This window comes from Sinocyclocheilus anshuiensis, unplaced genomic scaffold, assembly GCF_001515605.1.
Source record: "Sinocyclocheilus anshuiensis isolate Anshui unplaced genomic scaffold, SAMN03320099.WGS_v1.1 scaffold1546, whole genome shotgun sequence".
Classification (NCBI taxonomy): Eukaryota; Metazoa; Chordata; class Actinopteri; order Cypriniformes; family Cyprinidae; genus Sinocyclocheilus; species Sinocyclocheilus anshuiensis.
The window spans coordinates 304,532-326,713 of NW_015547737.1; the positions used below are offsets into that span (position 1 = coordinate 304,532).

At 43.3% G+C, this 22,182-nt stretch overlaps 1 protein-coding gene across 3 annotated transcripts in view; it reads right to left on the reverse strand.

Moving 5' to 3' along the window:
• The window catches only part of LOC107704424 (BCL-6 corepressor-like), a 39,374-nt gene that overhangs the window by 11,954 nt on the left and 5,238 nt on the right, over positions 1-22,182 (reverse strand). Inside the window, exons 2-9 of one of the 3 annotated variants that reach the window (XM_016507343.1) lie at positions 18,332-18,411; positions 14,533-17,535; positions 13,221-13,277; positions 12,614-12,821; positions 10,967-11,254; positions 8,528-8,917; positions 4,655-4,959; positions 2,098-2,376 (exon numbers count right to left, since the gene is read on the reverse strand). In XM_016507343.1, the coding sequence (XP_016362829.1) occupies positions 2,098-2,376; positions 4,655-4,959; positions 8,528-8,917; positions 10,967-11,254; positions 12,614-12,821; positions 13,221-13,277; positions 14,533-17,535; positions 18,332-18,334 (4,533 nt within the window). In that variant the 5' untranslated portion in view covers positions 18,335-18,411. The remainder of the gene's footprint in view (positions 1-2,097; positions 2,377-4,654; positions 4,960-8,527; positions 8,918-10,966; positions 11,255-12,613; positions 12,822-13,220; positions 13,278-14,532; positions 17,536-18,331; positions 18,412-22,182) is intronic. The other 2 variants (XM_016507342.1, XM_016507344.1) reach the window with 2 other exon arrangements.

The following is a 22,182-nucleotide window of genomic DNA, read 5'->3' on the forward strand; positions in this document are numbered from 1 at the left end:
AGAGAGAGAGAGAGAGAGAGAGAGAGAGAGAGAGAGAGAGAGAGAGAGAGAGAGAGAGAGAGCGCAACAGAATCAGAGAGAGAGAGAGAGAGAGAGAGAGAGAGAGAGAGAGAGAGTGAGTGAGGAAGAGATGGATAGGGCTCTTTGACGCACACACACACATAACGATAGGTTTCAATCAGCACACAAAGGCCAGTTTTGTCTGAGTCATAAAAGAGGGAGGCAACAACCAAACACAAGTGTAAATAAGCAGCATCGTAATGCAAGCGAGACGTCAGCGCCGGTGGAATGTAATGAAAGAGTGTGTGTTGCAGTAAAACTCTTGGCTTGAGAGCTAAAGGGAGGTAAAGAAACGCAAACAAGTGAACAAGAGACGTTGGGGGAAGGGAACTACAAATGTGTGTGTGTACCTGTTTTTCTGTTCTGGTGGGGACTTAAACCTGAATACACACAGACTCATGGGGACTCGTGTCACGGTGGGGACCTAAATTGAGGTCCCCACGGGTAAACAAGCTAATAAATCACACAGAATTAAGTTTTTTGAGAATCTAAAAATGCACAAAGTTTCCTGTGAGGGGTAGGTTTAGGTGTGGGGTTGGTGTAGGACAATAGAAAATACGGTCTGTACAGTAGAAAAACCATTACGCCTATGGAGAGTCCCCACAAGGATAGCAAACCAGACATGTGTGTGTGTGTGTGTGTCAAAGCATGCGGTGGTGATGGAACCGCCTGGCCACTTCAAGCACAAAACTTACAAAATACACAAATACAGCAAGGAATGGAGCACAATGGAACAATGTGCCATCCCTAGCTGCGAGAAAACAAACCCACAGACACATGTGGATGCACGTTATAGGCAGAATGAGAGAAAAGCGGAAAATAGCAGATGGGAAACACATGGGGGGAGAAATCTAAGTGTAAAACTAGCTTGATTCCGACGCCACAAAAGCGTGCTCTATTCTGGAACGGCACCACTGCATCAATGCTAAAAAATGCTCCATAAAATGCTATAAGAAACTTTCCCTTTCAGTGGAATTCAAGGCACCGCTGGGGAAGGAGAGAAATCATGCGCTCACAGCAGTAATCGCTCATTTCCTGTCCTCCGTGCCAGTCCTTTCAGACGCACTGCCGGAACTAATCCAGCTCCCCATTAATCTACACAAATTGGACACGGAACGCCGCACCATTCCAGAACCTGCGGAACCACCGTATTCCAGAACTGTGGAATACAGTCGAATTCCAGAACAAAAAGGAATCTACTAAACAACGAGACATGTTGTCTTTAACATTTTTAAAGACAACATGAAATCTGAATTTTAATAAATAAAAAAGTCGCTAGTCTTATCCATAATTCAATGTTTTTATAAAAATAATGTTTGTTTTTATAAACTTAAACAAAAATGTCATAGCATGTTATGCAGAAAATAGGGTGCAAAATTTGTCGCAAGCATAATAGAGTGCTAGAGCGTTGCTAGAATGTTGCTTGAACGTTGCTGCACTCCTTCACAAAATCTAGTCAACCAAATGATCCAATCAAATTTTAATAGGTAAATGCAGCAATATTTACTATAGATATTCCGTTTTGTTCGTAAAACATGCCATACTGTGAAAGATAAATGCACTGCAAATGCAATTTCATGTTGTCTTTAAAAATGCTGCAGTATTACAAAAACGGCAAACACTCTACCGACATTTGTGTTAAACTCAGAAAAGACCGACTACAAGATCAGAGACAGAGTGCAAAGGGTTAAGGTTTTCCAGTTCAAAGGAGAGAAAGAGCAAGGGCGAGACGGAAAAGCTCGAGAAACAGCGTGCCTGTGAAAGCACGGGAATGAATGTGAGCGAGAAAGCTTTGAGTGGGAGTGCAAAAGCCGAGAGGAGAAAGAGATGAGACGGTGCGTATGTGTATGTGCGAGCGAGAGGCTGCATCGCAAGAGGGAGGAAAAAAAACTGTGTGTGTATGTGTATGCGCACGCCAAGCGATCGCTCTGTGCCTGTCAGGGGCTCTCGCATGTCAGACTCAGTCTCACGCAGAAATAATGAGATGCGAAGAGAGCAGGAGAGGGCAGCCGGAGAGAGAGACAGTCGCGCACACACCTCATATCCCAGCCGCGCAGCTCGCTGCAGTAGAGTCTCGCCTGCGTTCTTGTTGACAATGAGTCGGCGTGCTTCAGGCGGCATGGGCCTGCTGACTGGCGGCTCCGCTGACACTGGAGGTGCGGGGGCAACCGGAGGTACCGGTATGTCCGGATTGGCGCTTGGAGGGGTCGGGGGTGCCGCGGGTTGGTAGGCAGGAGAAGGGGCACGAGGTTTGACCAGAGAAGACTCGTAATCGGAAAGAGATGATGGCTGCTTCTGGGCAGAACGTTTCACCACCTGACAGGGGAATAAAAATTAATTACTTTACAAGGCCTCAGATTTGACACAGATTTCATAGTCATAGTACGTGGCGGCACAAACGGAAAGGCAGACATTCTTTACAAAGATAAAGCAGACGAAAGAGTGAAAGAGCTACACTCGCTTGGTGCCAAAAGACAGGCAGGATGGAGCGCTAATTAATCACAGCGACAAGTTCATAGTCGGCACTGCGGTGTAATCAGCGAGAGACTGAAATTTGAAAAATTTGAATGTGAAAATGTGAGCTGTCCCTACATAACTTTTTTTGCAGCCGTGGAAAATGTAGCCAAACAGGAGTGCAGGAAAGGCTGTTTCCCACCATAAACCAAGAACAAAAGTGTGACTGTCAACAATGGTTCCTCACACACACACACCCTGCATGGTCAGCAAGGTTATTTTTGGCCTGCAGTTAAACATGGCGAAACAAACAGGGACTATTTACACCAGTACAATCGTCCCATAAACATTTCTGTTAAAAACGTGCATCTTCCCACATTGAGTGCATCTTTTTTTGGCTCTAGGCTGTGTGCTTGCTTGTGAGCTGGATGGAAAGCTGCAGACACCGATCTGTCAGCGAGCGTGTTCCCCGGCAGGGAAAGTTAAACAGGAAACAATGGAAGACTTTGGCTCTCTCCCACTCGCTTTATCTCTCCCGCCTTCCGTGTGCAAGTTCTCTCTATCTGTGGAGTGCAGTAGGGCAGGCGGATGGGAGCCGTGTGTGTGTGTGTAGGCCGCGAGTTCATGCGAGCAGACTGAAGGTCGGGAAGGGGGGTGTTCGGGGGGGGAACTCCACCCACCCTAGAGGAGATCCACAGCGTAACAGCTGTCAGAGTAAACACACAGACAGAGCACACGCACATACACAGCTCTGCCTGGTGCGTAACAGCGCAGAGAAAACAAGTACAATATATTATAATAATAATAATAATAAATTTTCATTATTTTATAAAATTTAATAGTACTGATAATATTAAATTATTATTCAAAAATAAATATTTTTACATTTATAATAATAATAATAATATGTATATAATAATAAACGTTTATATTTATTTTATATTTATAACATTTAAGAAGCGATTTTAAAATAAATATGTATATAATAATAAAATAAATATGTATATATTTATTTTATATTTATAATATTATTATTATTATATAATAAGAAAAAGAATAAGAATTCAAATAAATATGTATATAATAACAACAACAATTATTATTATCATTATTAATTTGTTATTTTATTATTTTATCAAATTATTTAATAGTAACAACAACAACAACGACATTTATATAATAATTATTACTACTATTAGTTTCATTATTTTTATTACATGTATTTAATATTAACAATAATAATAAATATTAATATTTATAATATTTATATTTATAATATTAATAATAGGAAGAATTAGGAGGAATATGTATATTATATTTATAATAATAATCATCATCATCATTTTTCCAATATTTAGGATTTTTGTTTTTCCAAGTAAAAAGATAAAACATAAAATGGTAAAAGATAAATATACAAATTCCAGCAAACCACCAGACACAAACTTTTATGAGTAATTTTTTCCCAATTGAGGACATCTCGTATGTCCCCAAAGGCAGGTTTCGGAGAAAGTAGTTCACTTTGCCAACCATGTAAACCTGCACACACTGTATTGTGTAAACACCTACATAATATTTTCATAGGAGTGTGTTTGCTGTAAATGCTGTGTTTACGCTGTATGTGTTCTGTGTTCAGCTGCAGAACGCAGGCTGTGTGTGTGTGCGCTACATCTGCGTGCGAGATTGCAATGGGGAGAACGCAGGCAGTGTTATTTAAAGAATGCACAGCGGGTTCACCGGGGAATCATTTTCCTTGACGGAGAGAGAAAGAGACCAGAATTCTGACCCGGCCTTCACTTCTCCCCTCCCCCTCGGTTGCGTCTCTCCACTGGGAGTCTGCCTTTCAGCACGAGAAGAGGTCAAAGCAACTGCAATCTAAACACACGTGCTATGACCCCCTCCCGCGTCCGTTGAGCCGTCCCAGAGAGCCGCAGTGCTTCCCTAATTGGGATGATTAACATTGTTGTGATTGGAGACACGTTTTTAAACGGTTCCTCGCTGAGCCCAGGGAGAACGCTTGGGTTGTGAGCCAAAGCAAAGAGCACCGTTAGCCACACGCGCAGAAAAAGAAAGGACGTTCTTGTGCAGATAAACGAGCACCTCGACCTTCTGGCACCACACAGACATGTGCCGCTGCTCTTACCTTGTGTTGGTGGGCGGGGCTGAGTTCAGGACACTCAGCATTGGTCATCTGCAACAGCATCCTGCGCTCCTGTTGGCCGAGGTGCTTGGTCTTGCACTGCCGCTTGCCCTTTGGCTTTTCAGGGTCACCATGCCGGCGCAAACGAGATGGGAAGGTGCCATCTAGGTCTGGAAAGGGTGAGGAGGATCCCAGTAACTTGCGATGCTCCTTTAATCGCTGCCGTTTGTCCGAGAGGTGAGATGGAATCGAGGAGGAGAACTTTTGTACAGAATCGCCACAAAAGCCGTCAAAGAGAACAGGAACAGCTAGAGAGAAAGAGAAAGAGAGAGCGATTAAAGCAGTTAGATAATATTATGTTCATGCTGAAATTGTTTTTTTATGTCATTTCTGCCATGATTGTGGTGGAAAATCTGATGTAATTTTGCAAAATATAAAAATGCAGTAAAATGCGTTAAAATTAGCTGAGAATGTTATAGTGGAATAACAAACAGAAAAATTCTGCTGAATTCAGAAAAGTTGAACGTTTTTGTGCTGTTTCTGCACTGATTGGGTTGAAAAATCTACATCATCTGCAAAAAAGTAAAAATTTGGTAAAATGCGCTTAAAATAAGCTGAGAATATTACACTGGAATGAAAAGAAAAATACAGCTGAATTCAGCTAAATGAAATAATTGTGCTTTTTCTGAACTGACTGGAGGAAAATCTATGCAATTATGCAAAATATAAGAATTCGGTAAAATGTTAAAATTAGCTGATAATATTACAGTAGAATAAAACAAATATACACGAATGAAAGAAAAATAGACTAACTATTTAATAAACATTCAAATTATAGTGAAAATGTGTTGTTCAAATAACAAAATGCATTAAATACATTTTAAAAAAGAATACAGAATTTTGTGGACGCAGATTCTACAAATGAAGTAACCGACTTTTTTAAATCTTAAATTCCTCAATTACAAATCTCAAAACAAATATGACAGGAAAGACACAGCACAAAAAACTGCAAGAACACAAATCTGGGATTTACGTTTTGTGTGTTTGCGAGAGTTTTCATCACGGGCAACACACACACACATCAAACCGACAGAAGCTTCCTTAAGGATTAGGTAAATCAGACTGAACAGCAGCAGGCTGACCGCCTTATGAAGGACGGACAAAGGATGAAAAGATTTACAAAAATTGATGCATCCTTTCCTTCGTCTGCTTTCTATTTTACATCACGTGACCAGAGCTCAAGCAAAAGAGGCACGTTTAAACTATAACATCAACTGGCAGAGAAGGACGGACGGGAAAAGAGGGAAAACATGAAAGGAAGACCAAGATAAGAGAGGGAAATCAAATGAAAAAGGAAGCAACAGCGAACAGAAAAGGAGAAATGACGGACGGACGTAAAAGTGGAAGAATAGAGAGAGAAATGCAGCAGCGAGGGAAAGAGACGATGAAAGGGTGAGCACAAGGCCGAGAGAGGGAGAGACAGAAACCGAGCATACTCCACATCTGTTCCATTATTCATCATATTCCCCGTTCAGTCACTCACACTGAGCCAGCGAAAGCCTCACCGCGCAGAGGAAATCTCTCTCACATGCATGCAAGCAAGAACAGAGGACGCCAAAGACGGAAGACCACATAGCCAATAAAAACATGCACTACCAACTATCAAAGCACCAATATATATCAGTCAGGCCAAATATCAAATTGTAAAATTTGGGCGACAACCTGATTTTTGCTGACAAAAGTTCTTCCAGCCTTATTAATAGATACATTTGAAAGCTAAAAAATATAAATACAAGATAAGTGGATGTTTTAACAGTACTGTACATATTCAATTTCTATTCGTTTGTTACATTGTAGGGTTGTGCAATTAACCACATGCGATTGTCATGCGCATCTCGTCAGTAAGCCGGTTCTGTGATTGGTAGTAAATCTCCATCACCTGCTTTCAGATGGAGCGGCATTTACTTGCATATATATAGGACATATTACTCGCACGCACGGAGTGAGGGATAGAGCGAGATAAAGAGTCTCGTCTCTCGTCTTGCTGCTCTCTAATCCTCTTGACAGAACGCCAGCACAATATCCAGCAGCCAAGATACTGACGGGCAGCCTCACACACATACACATACACGCACGTTGTTATTTGCACAGTTGTGGAATCTCATGGCTCATTACTCTGCGGCATGCGCTTTCTCGGCGATGCTTTTATACCAACAAGGAAGCGAGCGCCTGAGAGTGTGTGTGCGTGCGAGCGAGCGCGAGCGCGGCTTGTCAATCAACAAGAATCATTATTGCTATCCCAAAGCCACAGACACAGGGCGACGTGCTCTGCTTTCCTCTAATCTGCCTCTCCCTACTGCCTCGCTCTCGTCTTTCACCTCAGTTCTCCCCTCAGCACTCTGTATCCGCTTTTCATCTCTTTCACGCCTTCTTTTCCACCCTTTTCCTCTGTTTTCTAAAAGCCGTTTGTTCCCTTTCTCCGTGTCTCATTTCTTCACACTTCTGCTTGTGTCTCCCCACTCAGTTCTCTCCTTCTGGGTCCTTCTCTGACCTGCATAACTAAATGAGACATATTCTTAGCTTAGAGCACTATTTACAAACCTGCCATTTGAAGGACACCAGGTGTACTATGTAGGACCAACAAGGAAGCGAAGCGAGCGTCTGAGAGTGTGCGTGTGAGTGCGGCTTGTCAATCAACAAGAATCATTATTGCTATCCCAAAGCCACAGACACAGGGCAACGTGCTCTGCTTTCCTCTAATCTGCCTCTCCCTACTGCCTCGCTCTCGTCTTTCACCTCAGTTCTCCCCTCAGCACTCTGTATCCGCTTTTCATCTCTTTCACGCCTTCTTTTCCACCCTTTTCCTCTGTTTTCTAAAAGCCGTTTGTTCCCTTTCTCCGTGTCTCATTTCTTCACACTTCTGCTTGTGTCTCCCCACTCAGTTCTCTCCTTCTGGGTCCTTCTCTGACCTGCATAACTAAATGAGACATATTCTTAGCTTAGAGCACTATTTACAAACCTGCCATTTGAAGGACACCAGGTGTACTATGTAGGGTGTAGTATATAGAATATAGTATGTAGTGTGAAAGGTAGCTTGTATAGTATAGAAAGTTATAGTATGTAGGATGTAGTATACATGTGTAAGGTATAGACTGTAGTATATAAGGAGCATTACTTAAGTAGGGTGTAGAGTATACCATGTAAAGTGCAGTGTGTAAGCCATAAATGTCGGATGTGAGAGGTATGTAGGCCATAGTATGTAGTTTCAAGGGTACAGATTGTAGTATGTATGTGGAGGTAGCATGTATTATGAAGGGCATATGTAAGGTATAGGTCATAGGCTGTAAACTATGTTGGATGTGAGGAGAAGGGTGAAGGGAATTGTTTGTAGAAATTGGGAATAGGGTGTAAAAGGTAGTGTGCTGAGCATAGATTGTAGTATATAGGGTGTAGATAGATACTAAATAGACTGTATTGTGTAGAGTGCAATATGAAGGAGGTAGGTACGTATGTTGGGCATACTGTATGTAGGGTATAGGGCATAAGGTATAGTATGTAAGCCGTCTGTAGGGCGTAGTATGTAGGTTGTGGTGCACAGGGTATATGGGGACTTGAGAAACAGCACTCTCTGAATCAGCACTCTTTACCTTAATGATTTGTGACTAAACAGCTAAACGAGGAAACTGTTTAGTCACGCAAATAAAACAGGATAACAGGATAATTTACACCATTGTCCCTTGCCATCTTTAGTCCAGGGTCCTGTTGACACAACCGTCCTCTAAAGATGTTCACAGACAGGCTTCTCTGTTCTACCCAGAATGCTCTGCTCTCCACTTAAAACCCTGCATTTAAATGAGACTTAATGGGAAGACGTACCTGTGTCGGACTTTGCGTATTCCAGCTGGTCCTTAGTCCAGCCTTTCTCCACTTCTGCTTTCCTCTTCACCCCCTTTTCTTCAAATCCATTTGCTTTGACCTTTCGATCCACAGCAGGGACACCATGGGTGAGTCTTGGGACCTCTGGGGGGCAAAGGTCAAGCTTTTCCCTCCTGGTGGTTTGGATTGGTGGAAGAGAGGATTTGGATGTGGGAGACAAACCCATGTTGGGAGCTCCGAATTGCGGCCTGTCATGGTTGAGCTGCCCCTGTCTGTCCCACAGTTCCTGGAGATTATGGAGGTGGCGGGGTTTACTGAGGCGAAGACCTGTCAACTCGATACACACCTTCAGATTCTTCACCTCCTGCTCGGAGGGCTGCGACCACACGTCTGTAGAGAGAGATAGAAGCAATCTGTTTCTACCTTGTATTAACATTCAGCTTGGATGATCCGATCTTAAGTGGTCAGCTGGGACGAATTGCTGCATGCACCTGGATTTACTATGCATCTCAAATGTGATTTGCAAAAGGGGAGGTTCTGATTTTGTGACTACATATATTGCATACTAAACTGTATCCACATTTGTTTGGAAGAAACCGGATATAGCATCCCAACAATGTCCCAGTAAGTCTTGCAAATGTATGACCTTTCCCAGATTTTTTAAATTTCCTTCTGGCATAATAAGTATGTGGTTATATGAATCATTTGCTGTTGCTTGACTGACACATTTAGGATGCATTAGGCTGTACATTACAAATGCTCTGTAGCCAATGCTCTCCCTGACCACCAGAAGTTGTTCATCCGATCACAATGCATCCCCAGAATCCATTGCAACCCATTTACAGCTGAATTTAGCGATGTCCACTTGTGCCAATGCAAAGTATAAACAAAGGGTTACACACTTAGAGCAGGAATTGTTTTCTAATTGTTAACAGAGTAGTTTCCTTCTAGAAAACAAACACGGACAAGTTTGATAGCTTTTAAATGAAAGTACAGAGCTGAACAGACACCCACATTTTGCTGACAAAAACAAGCTTTCTGGGACACATTTAAGCGATACGTGTTTATACAAAGGTTGTTTTGATGCCTGAAAATGCCCTTTAGACTGAGCACAAAGAGAGAGTAGGGCAGAGAACACCCGGCAGTTGTGTTTATTTGGACCATGTGACAGCAATAAACACAAATCAAGATGAATTGAAAAGGCCAGCAAAAGGATCAAGGCCGGAGCAGGCAGAGGAAAAGGGAAACGAGCAGCTGGACCTTGAGAGAGTGAGACGTGTCAGATAGTGAGACAGGAGGTCAGCGATAGTGGTCGACCGATATATCGCTACGGCCGATATTTGGCTTTTTTTTTTAAATATCGGCATTGGCCGATAAGTTTTCCTGTTTGGCCGATGCAGTCGAGGCTTTTATTTTGACGGCGCGATGGACTTTAATTTTGACGGCGCTGAGAATGGCAGCGCCTGGGCACACAGTGCTCACATTCTCCCTCTTGTTCGCTGTTGTCGTTAACAGTTCTGTCTAAATACGGATAGAAGTCTGTCTAATAATCAGATAGAACGGTTAACCAAAGGAATTAAAATGTATACAAAAAGTCTTATAACGACTGCTTTTATATTATTAGTAATAGAAAGGCAAACATTATAATACTTTCTTGTTTGCCGTCAGCATTCAGCAAATACGCATTTATATCATTTAAACAAATCTTTGGATGTCTAATAAACATCCAATTTCAAAAACCTTGCAAACTTAGTCAGATCCAGTTGTGAGATCTTGTGAAGTGTGTATGTGTATCCTGCATGATCGCATGTTCTCTGTGTGACGATCGGTCTGTGCGAATTGAATGCTGACAGGAGGAGAGTTCAGCTTCACTGGAGATGCGTGATCGACAAACTTTAAACTCGTGATTTTAAATTATGCTGCGCTTTATGCATTTTCCCACTGTCATATTCATGTCCTTTTCACTGTGTGCTGTATGTACAAGGAGTGTTACCTTGGCTTTATTTAAAAAAATATGATTAATGCACACAAACTTACAGAATACTGAGTGCCCTGTTGGTTACAGTGTTTACTTCCTTTTTAATTATATTTTTATTAAATATTTATTTATATGTGAAAATACTTTGTCATCTAAAGTATAAGTATGTTTAACACATTTATTTTTTAATCAATTTTCAAATAATTTCAAATTTCTTATATATTAATTAAAATACATCAAATTATATCGGCTTTATATCGGCCAGCCTGCTTTCCAAGATATCGGCATCGGCAGTCAAAAAACCAATATCGGTCGACCACTAGTCAACGATAAGATGAAAGACAGAGCAGACCATCCACTACTTGCTGTTAGCAAAGGTTGCGGAAAGAACAGGATGAAAAGATGGAAAAATAGGACAGATATTGAAGGACATTGGAGAGACAGACAGCCCAGATGTCTACCTGAAATCAGTCTCGCTCTCTTCGCCATGATGCCATTATCGTCTTCTCCTCTCGTCCGTCTCTCTCCATCTCTCTCTTCCGCGGTGTGCGTGCAATCAGGGTGGCCTTGGCTCTGTTCCAAACCCAATGCACGTTTCCTGCCCGTCGCCGTGCCAACAGACCCGTCCTCCTCTCCTTTCACATCCCTCACTCTCTTCTCCTCTGCTCGGTGGGACTGCGGGACATCAGCTGGTGGGCCGCACCGCTGAAGCACGGGAACTCTGTTGTTTGCGAATGTTGGTATCGCACCTGCATAGCCACACAAACACAAATGCGTTAGTCAGATCCATTGCGTCACCAGCTTGCAAATAAAGACCTTTTTCAAGTTCAAAAGAAGCGCGACAAACCAAGAGGCCGAGAGTAGAGGCCACAGACAGAGAGATAGAAAGGAAAAGACTACAGAAAAACAACCCAGTCCCCCCCACCCTGGACACTTGCGTGTTTGTGCTAACTACATCACACACGGGGAGCTAGACAGCAAACAGGGACGCACTTGCTCGCTCTCCCTGTAAGCTTAAATTAGCCCGAAATATCCGTGCCAAGAGCGCAAGCGGCAACCCAGCTCAAGTCTCCTCTCCCCCCCTCCTCTCTACCTTCCCGCTCTCCTCCCCCTCTCCTGCTCCTATTCTGTGTGTGGCAGTGAAAAGCGCTCCTTGAGAATGTCTCCCGGCAGCTAAGAGCAGCAGCGCAGATCAAAGACAGACGCAAGGGGCTCACACTCCATACCGCCCGCTTCTCTCTTTCACACACACACAAACACTCCCACCATATATAGTGTCACATACATGTCCTAAAAACATGCACACACAAATTATGCCACTAGCCCAAACCAAATCTATCAGATTTACAAAAATACACATTCCACAATAATTGTTAAATAGTGCATAATCATACATACAAAATGACTTAACGCGCTCTCGATGCAGAACAGAACTACCTTTATACTGGCCTGGGTAAGAACGCAGCCCACTCTGCCCCGGGCTCACACAGACACGCACAAAGCATGTGACTAACACCACATGCATCCCATAATTCATGGCAATGTGTGCACCATAGCAACTCTGCACCAAAACAGATCACCATGGTAACAACATTCGCGTCACCGGGAGAGAGTTAATGTGGCCATTCCAGAGAGCGAGAGAGAGATGTTGAAGGACAGATGGGGCATAAAAATCAAGAGAGGAATGAAGGACATGAAACATCCAGAAAGGACGCACAAAGTCAAATAATCAATTTTGTTTCTTAAATCAATTGAACTATATTGATTGTTGAATAGAATGCTTTTCAACAGAGGAGATAAAATCAAAGCTCTGATCAAAACTACAGTAGAAGGTTTTTTGTAGCATTTTCACCCTCAAAGCTTCACAGGAACTGCCGCTCTGCCGAGCACACTCTGTTTATGTAATCCAGAGTGCTGTTAATTGTCCGTGTGGCTGGCTGACACACATGCGAGCGTTCACGCGCACACACACACACACATTCTGACCCACATGCACAGGAAACGCCTCGCCTCTGTGAAAGCCACCAGGGAGAGCGAGGTCACATAGCAGCCCAGGAGTGGGAGAGCGATAGGGATTGCACTTGAGTGTGTGTGTGCACGCATCTTACCGTTGTGCTGCTCGGTGTGATCGGAGAGGGCCGAAAGGGCTGCGGAGGGCCTGGAGCTTGGCTGGCTTCGTTCCCAGTCTCCCGCTCCGCGCTGGCTCTCTGCCAAATCCCTCTCTCTCTCCCGCTCTCTTCCCTGTCCGGGCACTGCAGACGACACACACCCCTCCTTTTCCTTCAGTTCCAGCTCCGAGAAATGCATCATCGCACGCTACACAGACACACACACACAGCACAATCGTGAAACCAGATCCAGTGTTACGAGCACCAGCTGTAAAGCCTGTCTCTTGTGTGCTCCAGTACAACAAAAATAGAGGGAAAAAACAGAATAAAACTTGCATAAAATGAATCTGCAATCAGAGTTGAACAGGAGCTAAAGCACATTAGAGTAAATGCAGCAAATGCATATCAATAACTTATAACAAAAGCTAACTGATTTAGGTGAAATTAGGGGATTCATTTTACTCATATTTGACCATGCAATTTTCAGGGCCCCTCAGAAAGGGGGAAAAGGAAGGAAAAAAAGTCTAACTTCACAACCGCCTGTGGGCGCAAAACCAAGTGTTACTCATTTCAACTGATTAGTAATTTAAAAATAAAATGAACTGACCTCCCAAAACGCAGCTGGTTGACTTAAATTACTGTCCTCTTGTGATAATCCTTCCATCTAAGCAATCAGAATGGGGCTCAATATCTTTTTCAATGATTTGAATTGAATATTTACACAAATTTAACACATCAACAAACATTACCTCACCCTTATACACAAAAATATGGGGGAATTAATGACATATCTAATAATGTCAAAGCTTTGAAAGCTGCTGTTCAAATGATGCAAACTTCAATGTAAGATTTGTGGAAATGCGTAGTATTATTACTGTATTAGTAGTATTAGTGCATAGTATTATTACTGGGCTTATTTAAAAGGACTTTCCAAATTGTGTGGGCTATCTGAAATTAGGGCATTGTCTTCTCTCCCTTGCTCTCCCTCCGCTGTGCGACTATGTGTGTGCGCGCTAATGACTCTGCCAGTCGGCGAGCGCTCTGCTCGCTGCTGCTGGTAAGAACTCTAATCTTCCCTATCAGGAAAGAATGGGCCGGATTTCACTTAAACTGGGAGGGCTGCCACCACACACGGCTAGTGGGGGCCTAGGGGTGGGCATGTGTTTGTGTGCATGTGTAAAGAGAGGAACAGAGTGCAAGATGGAAGCCTGTAGGAAAGGGTGTGCGATTTTGTTTGGGTATGCCCCACACACACGCACACACCGGTCTCCAGGGCTCACCTGCAGGTTAACAGTTGCCTGCAGCATTATGTGCTAGCAAGGCCACGGCATGCACACACACACACAAACACTCGGCAGCTGAGCTTCCGCACGACTGGACAAAACAGCCACAGACGGCACTTTGTGTTAACCCTTTCAGCTGTTGACTGAACCACACACTCAAACGTATGTGTTCTTGTACAAACACACAAGTTCTCTCGCGCTAACTGTAGAACTGCTGCCATTAAAGCCTGTTTGACAGATTCACAGCAGGGGCCCAAAAACTGCTAGAAAGAGAGAGCAGGAGAGGAAGTGTTGGTTACAGAGATCTGTAATTAGTAAAGTGTTCAATATAACCGAGTGTGGAAGTTAGATACGGGTGCCCGTTCAAAGCCGGAACTGAGATCGCTGAGCTTTTTTTAAAGAGAAGCTGTAAATCTCAAAATGGCTGGGAACTTTATCTAATTCAATCACAGCTACTGGTTCATGAAGTGTTGACCAGGGAACAGAAAATGTGAGGTGTTCTCAAATTATAGCACTCTTACTTGACCATGAGGGGCCTGAATGCTTCTTATAATGAAAGTGTGACAATGAAATGTTCCATAATTGCACAAACTTCCCTATTCATCCTAACCAACATACAATAATTGCGGAACTCACCTGCAAGGCTCGCTGTTCCCGGCTCAATTTGCTGGAGTCCGCATACAGCTCAGTGGTGACACACTTGAAGCGGTCGCCAACATAGCCTGAGGAGTTGGCTATTCTCTTGGCCAAGCTGGATCTCTTGCTTTTAGTCAACCCATGTCCTTCCTCCTCATCCTCATGGGACTCGGTGTCTTCTGGTGCATCCTTGCCCATGTCCGCATATTGTCGATTAGCATGGTGCCGATCAACTTTGAATTCAGCACCATCAGCTCGAGCCCTTTCGCCGGAGGTTCTGGCACAGCGCAGTGTCTGTTCTTCCAACGTGTCAGGTAGTGGGCTATGCTCAGAGGAGCTTTCCTCACTCTGGCTGTGCACAGGAGAGTCAGACTGTTTCTGTGTCCGAGGCGGACTGCATACCTCTGCCCTCCGCTCTGAATCAGTTGGCCAGGATACGGCAGGCTGGCCGGAGCGCAAAATCTGCATGAGCTCTGGCTCTTTCCCCTCAGAATTACTGCCACTCTCATTTCTCATCCCTGTCCCACTGCCGACTAGCTTAGCTGGCTCTTTGCTTTTGGCATCGACAGAACTATATTTGTCTGGCTCTGGACTGCCATCTGTGTCATCTTGGACCAGGTCGATGCAGACAATCTCTTTATTCACTATGTGAGGCTTGCTCTGAGACTTTGAGCCCAAAACTTCTTGCCTCTCTGACTCCCTCTCAGATTTGTAGCTTGGGTCTGTGTCAGTGATGCTTTGGCGTTTGAACGGAGCCTCGTCATGATGCCAAGGCTTGTCCAGGGGTCTGTGCCTCAGTTCCAGACGCTCAGTGATTTTGTGGTCCAGGGGCAAGTGGGGAGACATTAGTGGATGGACCATTTCTTGTGAGTCGTGGTAAGTCAGATATTCACCATGACTGGGTGGGATTCCATATGGGATGCCAGGCTTGGGTGGCAAACGTGCTGAATACAAATTGTTAGTGCCCAGCAGAACTGGATGAGGGTACACTGGCCCTTTTCCCGACAACTGCAAGTGGGAAAGGGAAAGACTCTCAGGTACTGGATATGAGAGATATCTGCTAGAATACGCTAAGCTGGGAGGAAGATAAGTTTCACCCTGAGGCATGTAGAGGTAGCTTGGAGCATGTCCATTCTCTAAATGTGATTGCTGAGGCTTGAAGCCAATTTCAGGGGTTTCAGGTTTTTTGTGTGTCTTTGAGGGCTTTGTAGCTATTGTGGTCTTTTCTGGTGGGGTGGGAACTGACTTTGGCCATTCACCATTAATCTTGGGAGAAGGTGAGACAGATGATGGCCGAGATGCTGTAGTCATGACAGTAGGGGCAGAACTTGGGATTGAGCCATTGTTTTGGTCATCAATTCTGGGACAAGAGGAACTTCTTGACTGTGGCACCACATGTTCGAGATTCTTATTCTTGATGATGCTGGAGCCTTTGTTTTGACTAGCCTCAGAGCTGATTGTCTGGGTAGGACTTGGCACCACCCAGGAAGATGGTAAAGTGCTAATTATCTCAGGCCTTTCTGGGGTTTTAGAAGAAGTGCTAACTGTGGAGGATGATGGAGAAAGAGTCTCTTTTAAAACCTCCCTGTTAGGGGGAAGTCCATAACGGGTGGTAGGGGAATAGCGAAGCTTGGCTAAGGCCTCTAATTTTGGTGGGTACCCATTGGTAGGTCCTTCAAAGTCCATGATTTTGGCAGACAGGTCTAAAGGCTTGTCTGCTGGGTCTTTTGTAATAGGCCCCTGTTGAGATGGTTTCTCAGAAGAGGTCTTAACAGGTGAGCTGCTGCTCTTTCTTTCATTCCCCATACCTCTGTTGGACTCCATGGTTGCCTCTTTGGCTTTAGGCTTCAGGCTAGTAGGCCGAATTGGAGAGCGAAGCTCTTTGGACATGCTGTTAATGTAGACAGTGTGAGCAACCGATGGTGAAGATGACGAGGATGAGGAAGGACTTCTGTACAAAGGCTTTTGGAACTCCATAGTGCTATCCACAAGAGGTGGGAGAGGGAGTGGAGGTGCTGCAGGCGGCTGAGGGGGGCGTGGTGTAGGGCGGGGTGGCTGCATTACAAGGGAAGGACATGAGTCTACTGAGACTATGGAACTGGAGCTGCTGCTAACAGCAACGCTGCTACTGCTGCTAACATTACTGCTAGTGCTGCTTGTGTTTTTGCTGGATGGGGTCCGGATGGACTTGCTGTTGCTGGCACTGTTTCCATTGCTGCTGTGCTGCCTATCACTGGGTGACTGGTGGTGGGTCTGGGTCTGCTGATGTATGGTCTGCTGCCCAAATGCTGAGGGCTCATGGTGAATCCTTGGACCAATACTCTGTATTATTTTGTCCTGGTGGTGCATCATAGGAGACAGTGCAGGGGCAACAGTCGCATTCGGTATCCTAAGAGGAGAAGCAAGGGGCGACGATATAGACGCAGGGGGATAGGGGGGCATGTAAAACAAGCGCTCTGTACCAGCTGCACTGCCTCCTGTTCCTGCACATAGAGACTGGTAGGCCAGATGCTGGGGAAGGTATGGTGGCGGTTGTGACAGGATTGATGCTTTATACATGTTCAAAGCAGTGAATTTGCTGGAGTCTAAGAAAGGGTACATTCCAGCTTCATGGTAGGGATTCATCCAGGGAACCCGCAGATAGCTGCTACCACCATTGAGACTCAGTTCTGGGGGCTTATCTGCTGGTATGACCCGTCTATCCAACCCTAAAGCATCTGCACCACTCCCAGGCACAATCAGTGGCTTCTGAATCCCAGGATGGGAACTTTTATAAAATCCAACGTAACTGTTTGCGGTCTTTCTGCTGTCGAGAGACACATCTGGTTTGTAGAGCAAGTCATGAATCCTGTCACCAACATAGCCCTTTTCTGTTGGCAGGGTCCGGATTCCTGGTGGATAGACCATCCTTCCGTGAACGTGGAGGCTCTCGCGCATAAGGCTGGTCCGATCGATGCCAAGTGCACTGAGAGGATTCATTCTGCAGGTTGTACTCGCATCCACCTGAGACAAAGAAGCAGAAAGTGGTAAGGGTGGGAGGAGAGTGAGTGCAGAACAGGCAGGCAAGTGAACAAAAGGCCAATACAGCTTAACAACAGGTACAATGCATCCAATCTTTATCTAAAGATATCATTCAACTTTCACTAAATGAGAGTGCAGATTTATCACTGAAATAAGAGACTACATATGGTAAGAACCACAAAAAAATTAATCACAGTAAATGACATAAGTGGCGATTTTATATAAACATCACACTTTCTTATTAAAAGGTCAGAGAAAAGCATCTCACTTTCTAATCACAAACTGATTCACACACAGTAATCTGATGATTTCCGCACCACCTTAAAAAAGGTAATAGGAAATTACAAGGACGTCACAACACATTGCACTAGTCAAGGTCAGAACAGGCGAATGCAGAAAACGTTCTTAAATGTCAGCTGCAGCAAGGTTATAGAGCGGGAATCGCAGCAGCTTTGATGTATGCATTCTGGGCAGTCTGGCAGACAGCACAGATCGGTCTTCCCATCATACCTGAGAGCGACCTGAGAGTCAAATTATGCCAGTCCTAGCTTGTGCATTCTGAGAGAATGCATCTGTCAACAATAGAGAATTCTAATGCAAGAAAACAGGTGATAACGGTCTTTGCAAGCATGACAGGTTGATATATTTCAGTGTGGGAGGGGATAGTTTGAAATCTGTCTCTCTATGAAAAAAGAAATGACACAAAGCTGTTCTCACACATGACTAACTGAAATAGAATGTCTGTTTTTTACGTGCATGTATTAAATGAAATGCTTACCATGCTTTGAATGAGGACTATATTTCTCTGTTAGTTCGCAACAGATTCCCTGGTCTTCACCATCCCATCAGGATAATTTTCTGTTGTAAAAAAAAAAAAATCTTTATATATATATAATATATATATCGCAGACCCAGAGCTTATCTAGAGACATGGCCACAGTCGCTGCTATTGAAGGAGTGAGACAGTTTGCCCTCTGTCATCAATCAAACCAACTACACACATACACACACAGATGTGCATGCATTACTTCCATAGCAACCTGCTTTGCACAACAGCTTCAATGCATAAGTAGAATGTATTAATACAATTATAATCTATCACTAAAAGCAGTTGCATTTATGCAAAACAGCATAAGATCCATTCCTACTCAAGCAAAGAACATGCAGAAGGGTAACCCTCTTGCATTTACTAGCAAAGTTGAATTATTGTTCTATAACTACACCAGCATTAAGCCGCGATTAAACTTAATAAACGTAAATTCTGCCCCTGTTCCCGGAGCGTGTGCCTCCCTTCCCCCATCCTGCCCTGCTCTCAAAGCCTAATCCGACCCTGCCGTGGGGAACGCAGCAGAAACCCACTCGCCTTGGCCATTCAGTTACGTTTTCTGCGCTCTCATTTTTCGTCCCTCCTGTGACCCGCTCTTTCATTGCGCCAGCGGGGCGAGGACATTATGCATTTGAGGGACGCTTCGGTAAGAGGGGTACTCACCCACCACGGAGGAATGAAACCTCCGCTCTCAAAGACATCAATCACAAGACAAGCTCGCCGGGCGCTTTGTCTGCCATTTATTGCAGGTGAGCCAACACTGAATCGAGCTGCATGGGCTGTTTTTAACTTTGTTTCTAATCACCTTGGCGTTCAAACTAAAAAAAGACTGTACAAATGTTAAATTTTGCTACGTATTTTACGTTTAGCCCCCCATTATTAAATGCTTGGAGCAGGAACGGAATTGATTTGTGGTTCCTGTCATTGCGCACTGCACTGATCAAAAAAAAAAAAAAAAAAAAAGCTGTAATTTGCAGCGCGTAATGTTCAGATCACTTCGAAGATAATAGGTAATGCGCAAAAATATAAGGCAAATAAAAAGTACCTACATATATACAAACAAATTAAAATTATGGTATATAGCCTATATAAAAACAAGAATTAATTACTAAAAAATAAATAATGTTTAAAAATAAGCACATAAAAAAGAAAGAAAGAAATCTTTGTATTTGTCATTTGGTATACAAGAATAACAATGAGGACCAAAACAACAACAACACTTAGTTAAACGAATTATTTTCAATGCCTACCCAAAGATTTTGCGTGACAGCGTGTCACGGATTAGCCAAAGGCACTACCAGGCGTGAAAGCCGTTGCATCAGGTCGGTGTTGTTGATAGAAAAACACGAGATCAAGTTATAAAGTGTGCGGAGCATGAAAGAGAGTGTTAAATGTTTAGCTCCTGAGGTGTGAGATTTTGCAGTAAAGGCTCACGTGTAGAGCAAAGAGGCCGCTGAGATCTCCACCTAGAAGCCCCAGAGGCCCCGCCATCAGCTCTCCAACTGTGGCAGATCGCCAAGCCTATAGTCCGCCGCGCCGACACTCTCTAGAGCTCTATACTGCTCTTAAAGTGGCAGTAAAATGTTTTATAATATCCGTAAGCAGGAAATAAAAACAAAGCCGAATGAAGGGGGAAATACAAGGACAAAACTTTTCAAGACCGACGAAATGTAAGCCTATACTAAAATGTATCGCATGCCTTCCGTGACTTATGAAAAGAAGGTCGCCTATGTAATACAGCCCATGTGAATAAGATATTTTCATTAAAGCGCGCCATTTCAAAAAGAACTGCTTTGCTGTGAAAGGTATGAGCTTATCTTTATTACCTTAAGCCCAAAGCGTCCAATGTCTAACTGAAAATGAACGTGTCATAGGCCTACTCCAGGGTGCTCCGAGTGAAATATCCGTCCGTCCACATTAGGCTACTGACACTCATAGGCCTATAAATAATCCAAGATTATCACATAGTAGCAAAGGCCAAACCCAGACTTATGTGAACCATTTTGCACTTTCTGTGGTGATTTGGGGTATTATAGAAGAGTATAAATGTAGCAAAAATATTTATTGTTTCCGTTTTAAAAACTCTGACCGAAAATGCACTTTCGCATGTTGACTTGCCTTAAATGTATTATGAGAAAAATGCTATAATTAGGCTATAATACTTTTATAAATACTTCCACCGCAGCGTCATTTAAATTACCCGTTGTGTTTAATAGCATTCTGTAAAGGAAATGACGTTAAACATTTTTGAATTCCTTTGTTGCAAATATTAGTGCATTGCATATTATGTATCTGATAGAATTGTCTTTTTATAAATTAATTAATTTTCAATAAATATTGATATTTTGGCTGATGCATAGCCCAATTTTATTTCACTCATTTTAAATCTGAAAGTTTTTAAAACAGATTTTTTTTTAACTGGCACTTTTGTATATGTATATTTTGTGTGTGTATATATATATCTTTTAGTCAAAGGGTCAGTCAACAGGCATGTTTCGCAACCCTATACAACACAAGTCAAGTCTTTAGCCTATTTTCTATGCGCTTGTGCATTAGCTGGCCCATTATGAAAAAAACTGACAAAACCAAAACATTCCGTGAGCAGGGCGCGGATATTTAAGACGCAACGTGTACAGAAGTGATTATTTGCCTGCAGACATTCAGCTGTGAGAAGCGATACGAATTGCTGCGAGCCCCACGCGCTGGCAGCGCACACATTCCGCGTGCGGCCCCCGCAGCCATTCCTTTCTCTCGCTCACCTCCCCGTCTGCCTCGTGCGCTCTGCGCTGCTTTGAAATGGTGGGTTGCGTGCGTGCACTCTAGAGACTACAGCGCTGGCTCTCGCTAACACACTCTCTCTCTGTCTTTTCTCTTCTTGCTTGCGAATATAAATCGATATGAATTGGGTTCTCTGAGAATTTCAGCTTTGGGGTTGGGACCCGAGAACCGTTATTCGGAAATGGTTCAGCTTTTAAACCCGAGTGAGGTTCGATTCCGTTAAGGGTTCTTGAACTTGCATTCTTCCGCCGATGCTGATGGAACCCTGCACTAAAATACTTTAACGGTGATTATTGCGCTAATATTCAGCTGTACCAGAACATCGCTACTGAATTTACAGCGCGAAACATTCAGCGGTTTTAGTAGCTAATTCACGATTGAATGACTCTTTCCACAACCTGTTCTCCGACCGAATTACTCTGAGTCGGATCTTTTTAGTGAGTCAAATGCACTTATGATTCAGTTGGACTGAATTAATCTGATTCAGTTACAAGTGTTCCAACTAACCCTCAAAATGGACCAAGAAAAGTTGTCCATAAGGCTCATGATATGACAACATGTAAATATGATCTGCAACTACTTTCTCCCCAAATATTTCAAAAGTACTAAAAGAACCGTTCATGAAGAGTTAAGGACACAGGCACATTTCTTACGATTCCCGTACCTAACCCTAACTAAGGCCGTTTTTAGTTGGTGCACAAGATAATGAGCAGATGTTCAACTTTACTTATTAACCCCTTAACTGTCACCCCCCATTTTTTTAAAATAGGCAATAAAGTGCACTATCCAAACTTAAATTGTAAGTTTGGAATTAAATTGGAATACAGACCTAAGGTTGGTCTCTTTTTAAAGAAGAAAATCAGCAGATTTTTTCCAAAAATTCAATTATCAAAAAGTTATAGACGTTTAAATTTACTGTAAAGAAAATGCACTATACTAATTTAATTTAATTTTATATATAGTAAATATTTTACATAACAGGTTTTACTCTAAAATTGGTATAAAATTAAAGCCTTGTGTCTAAA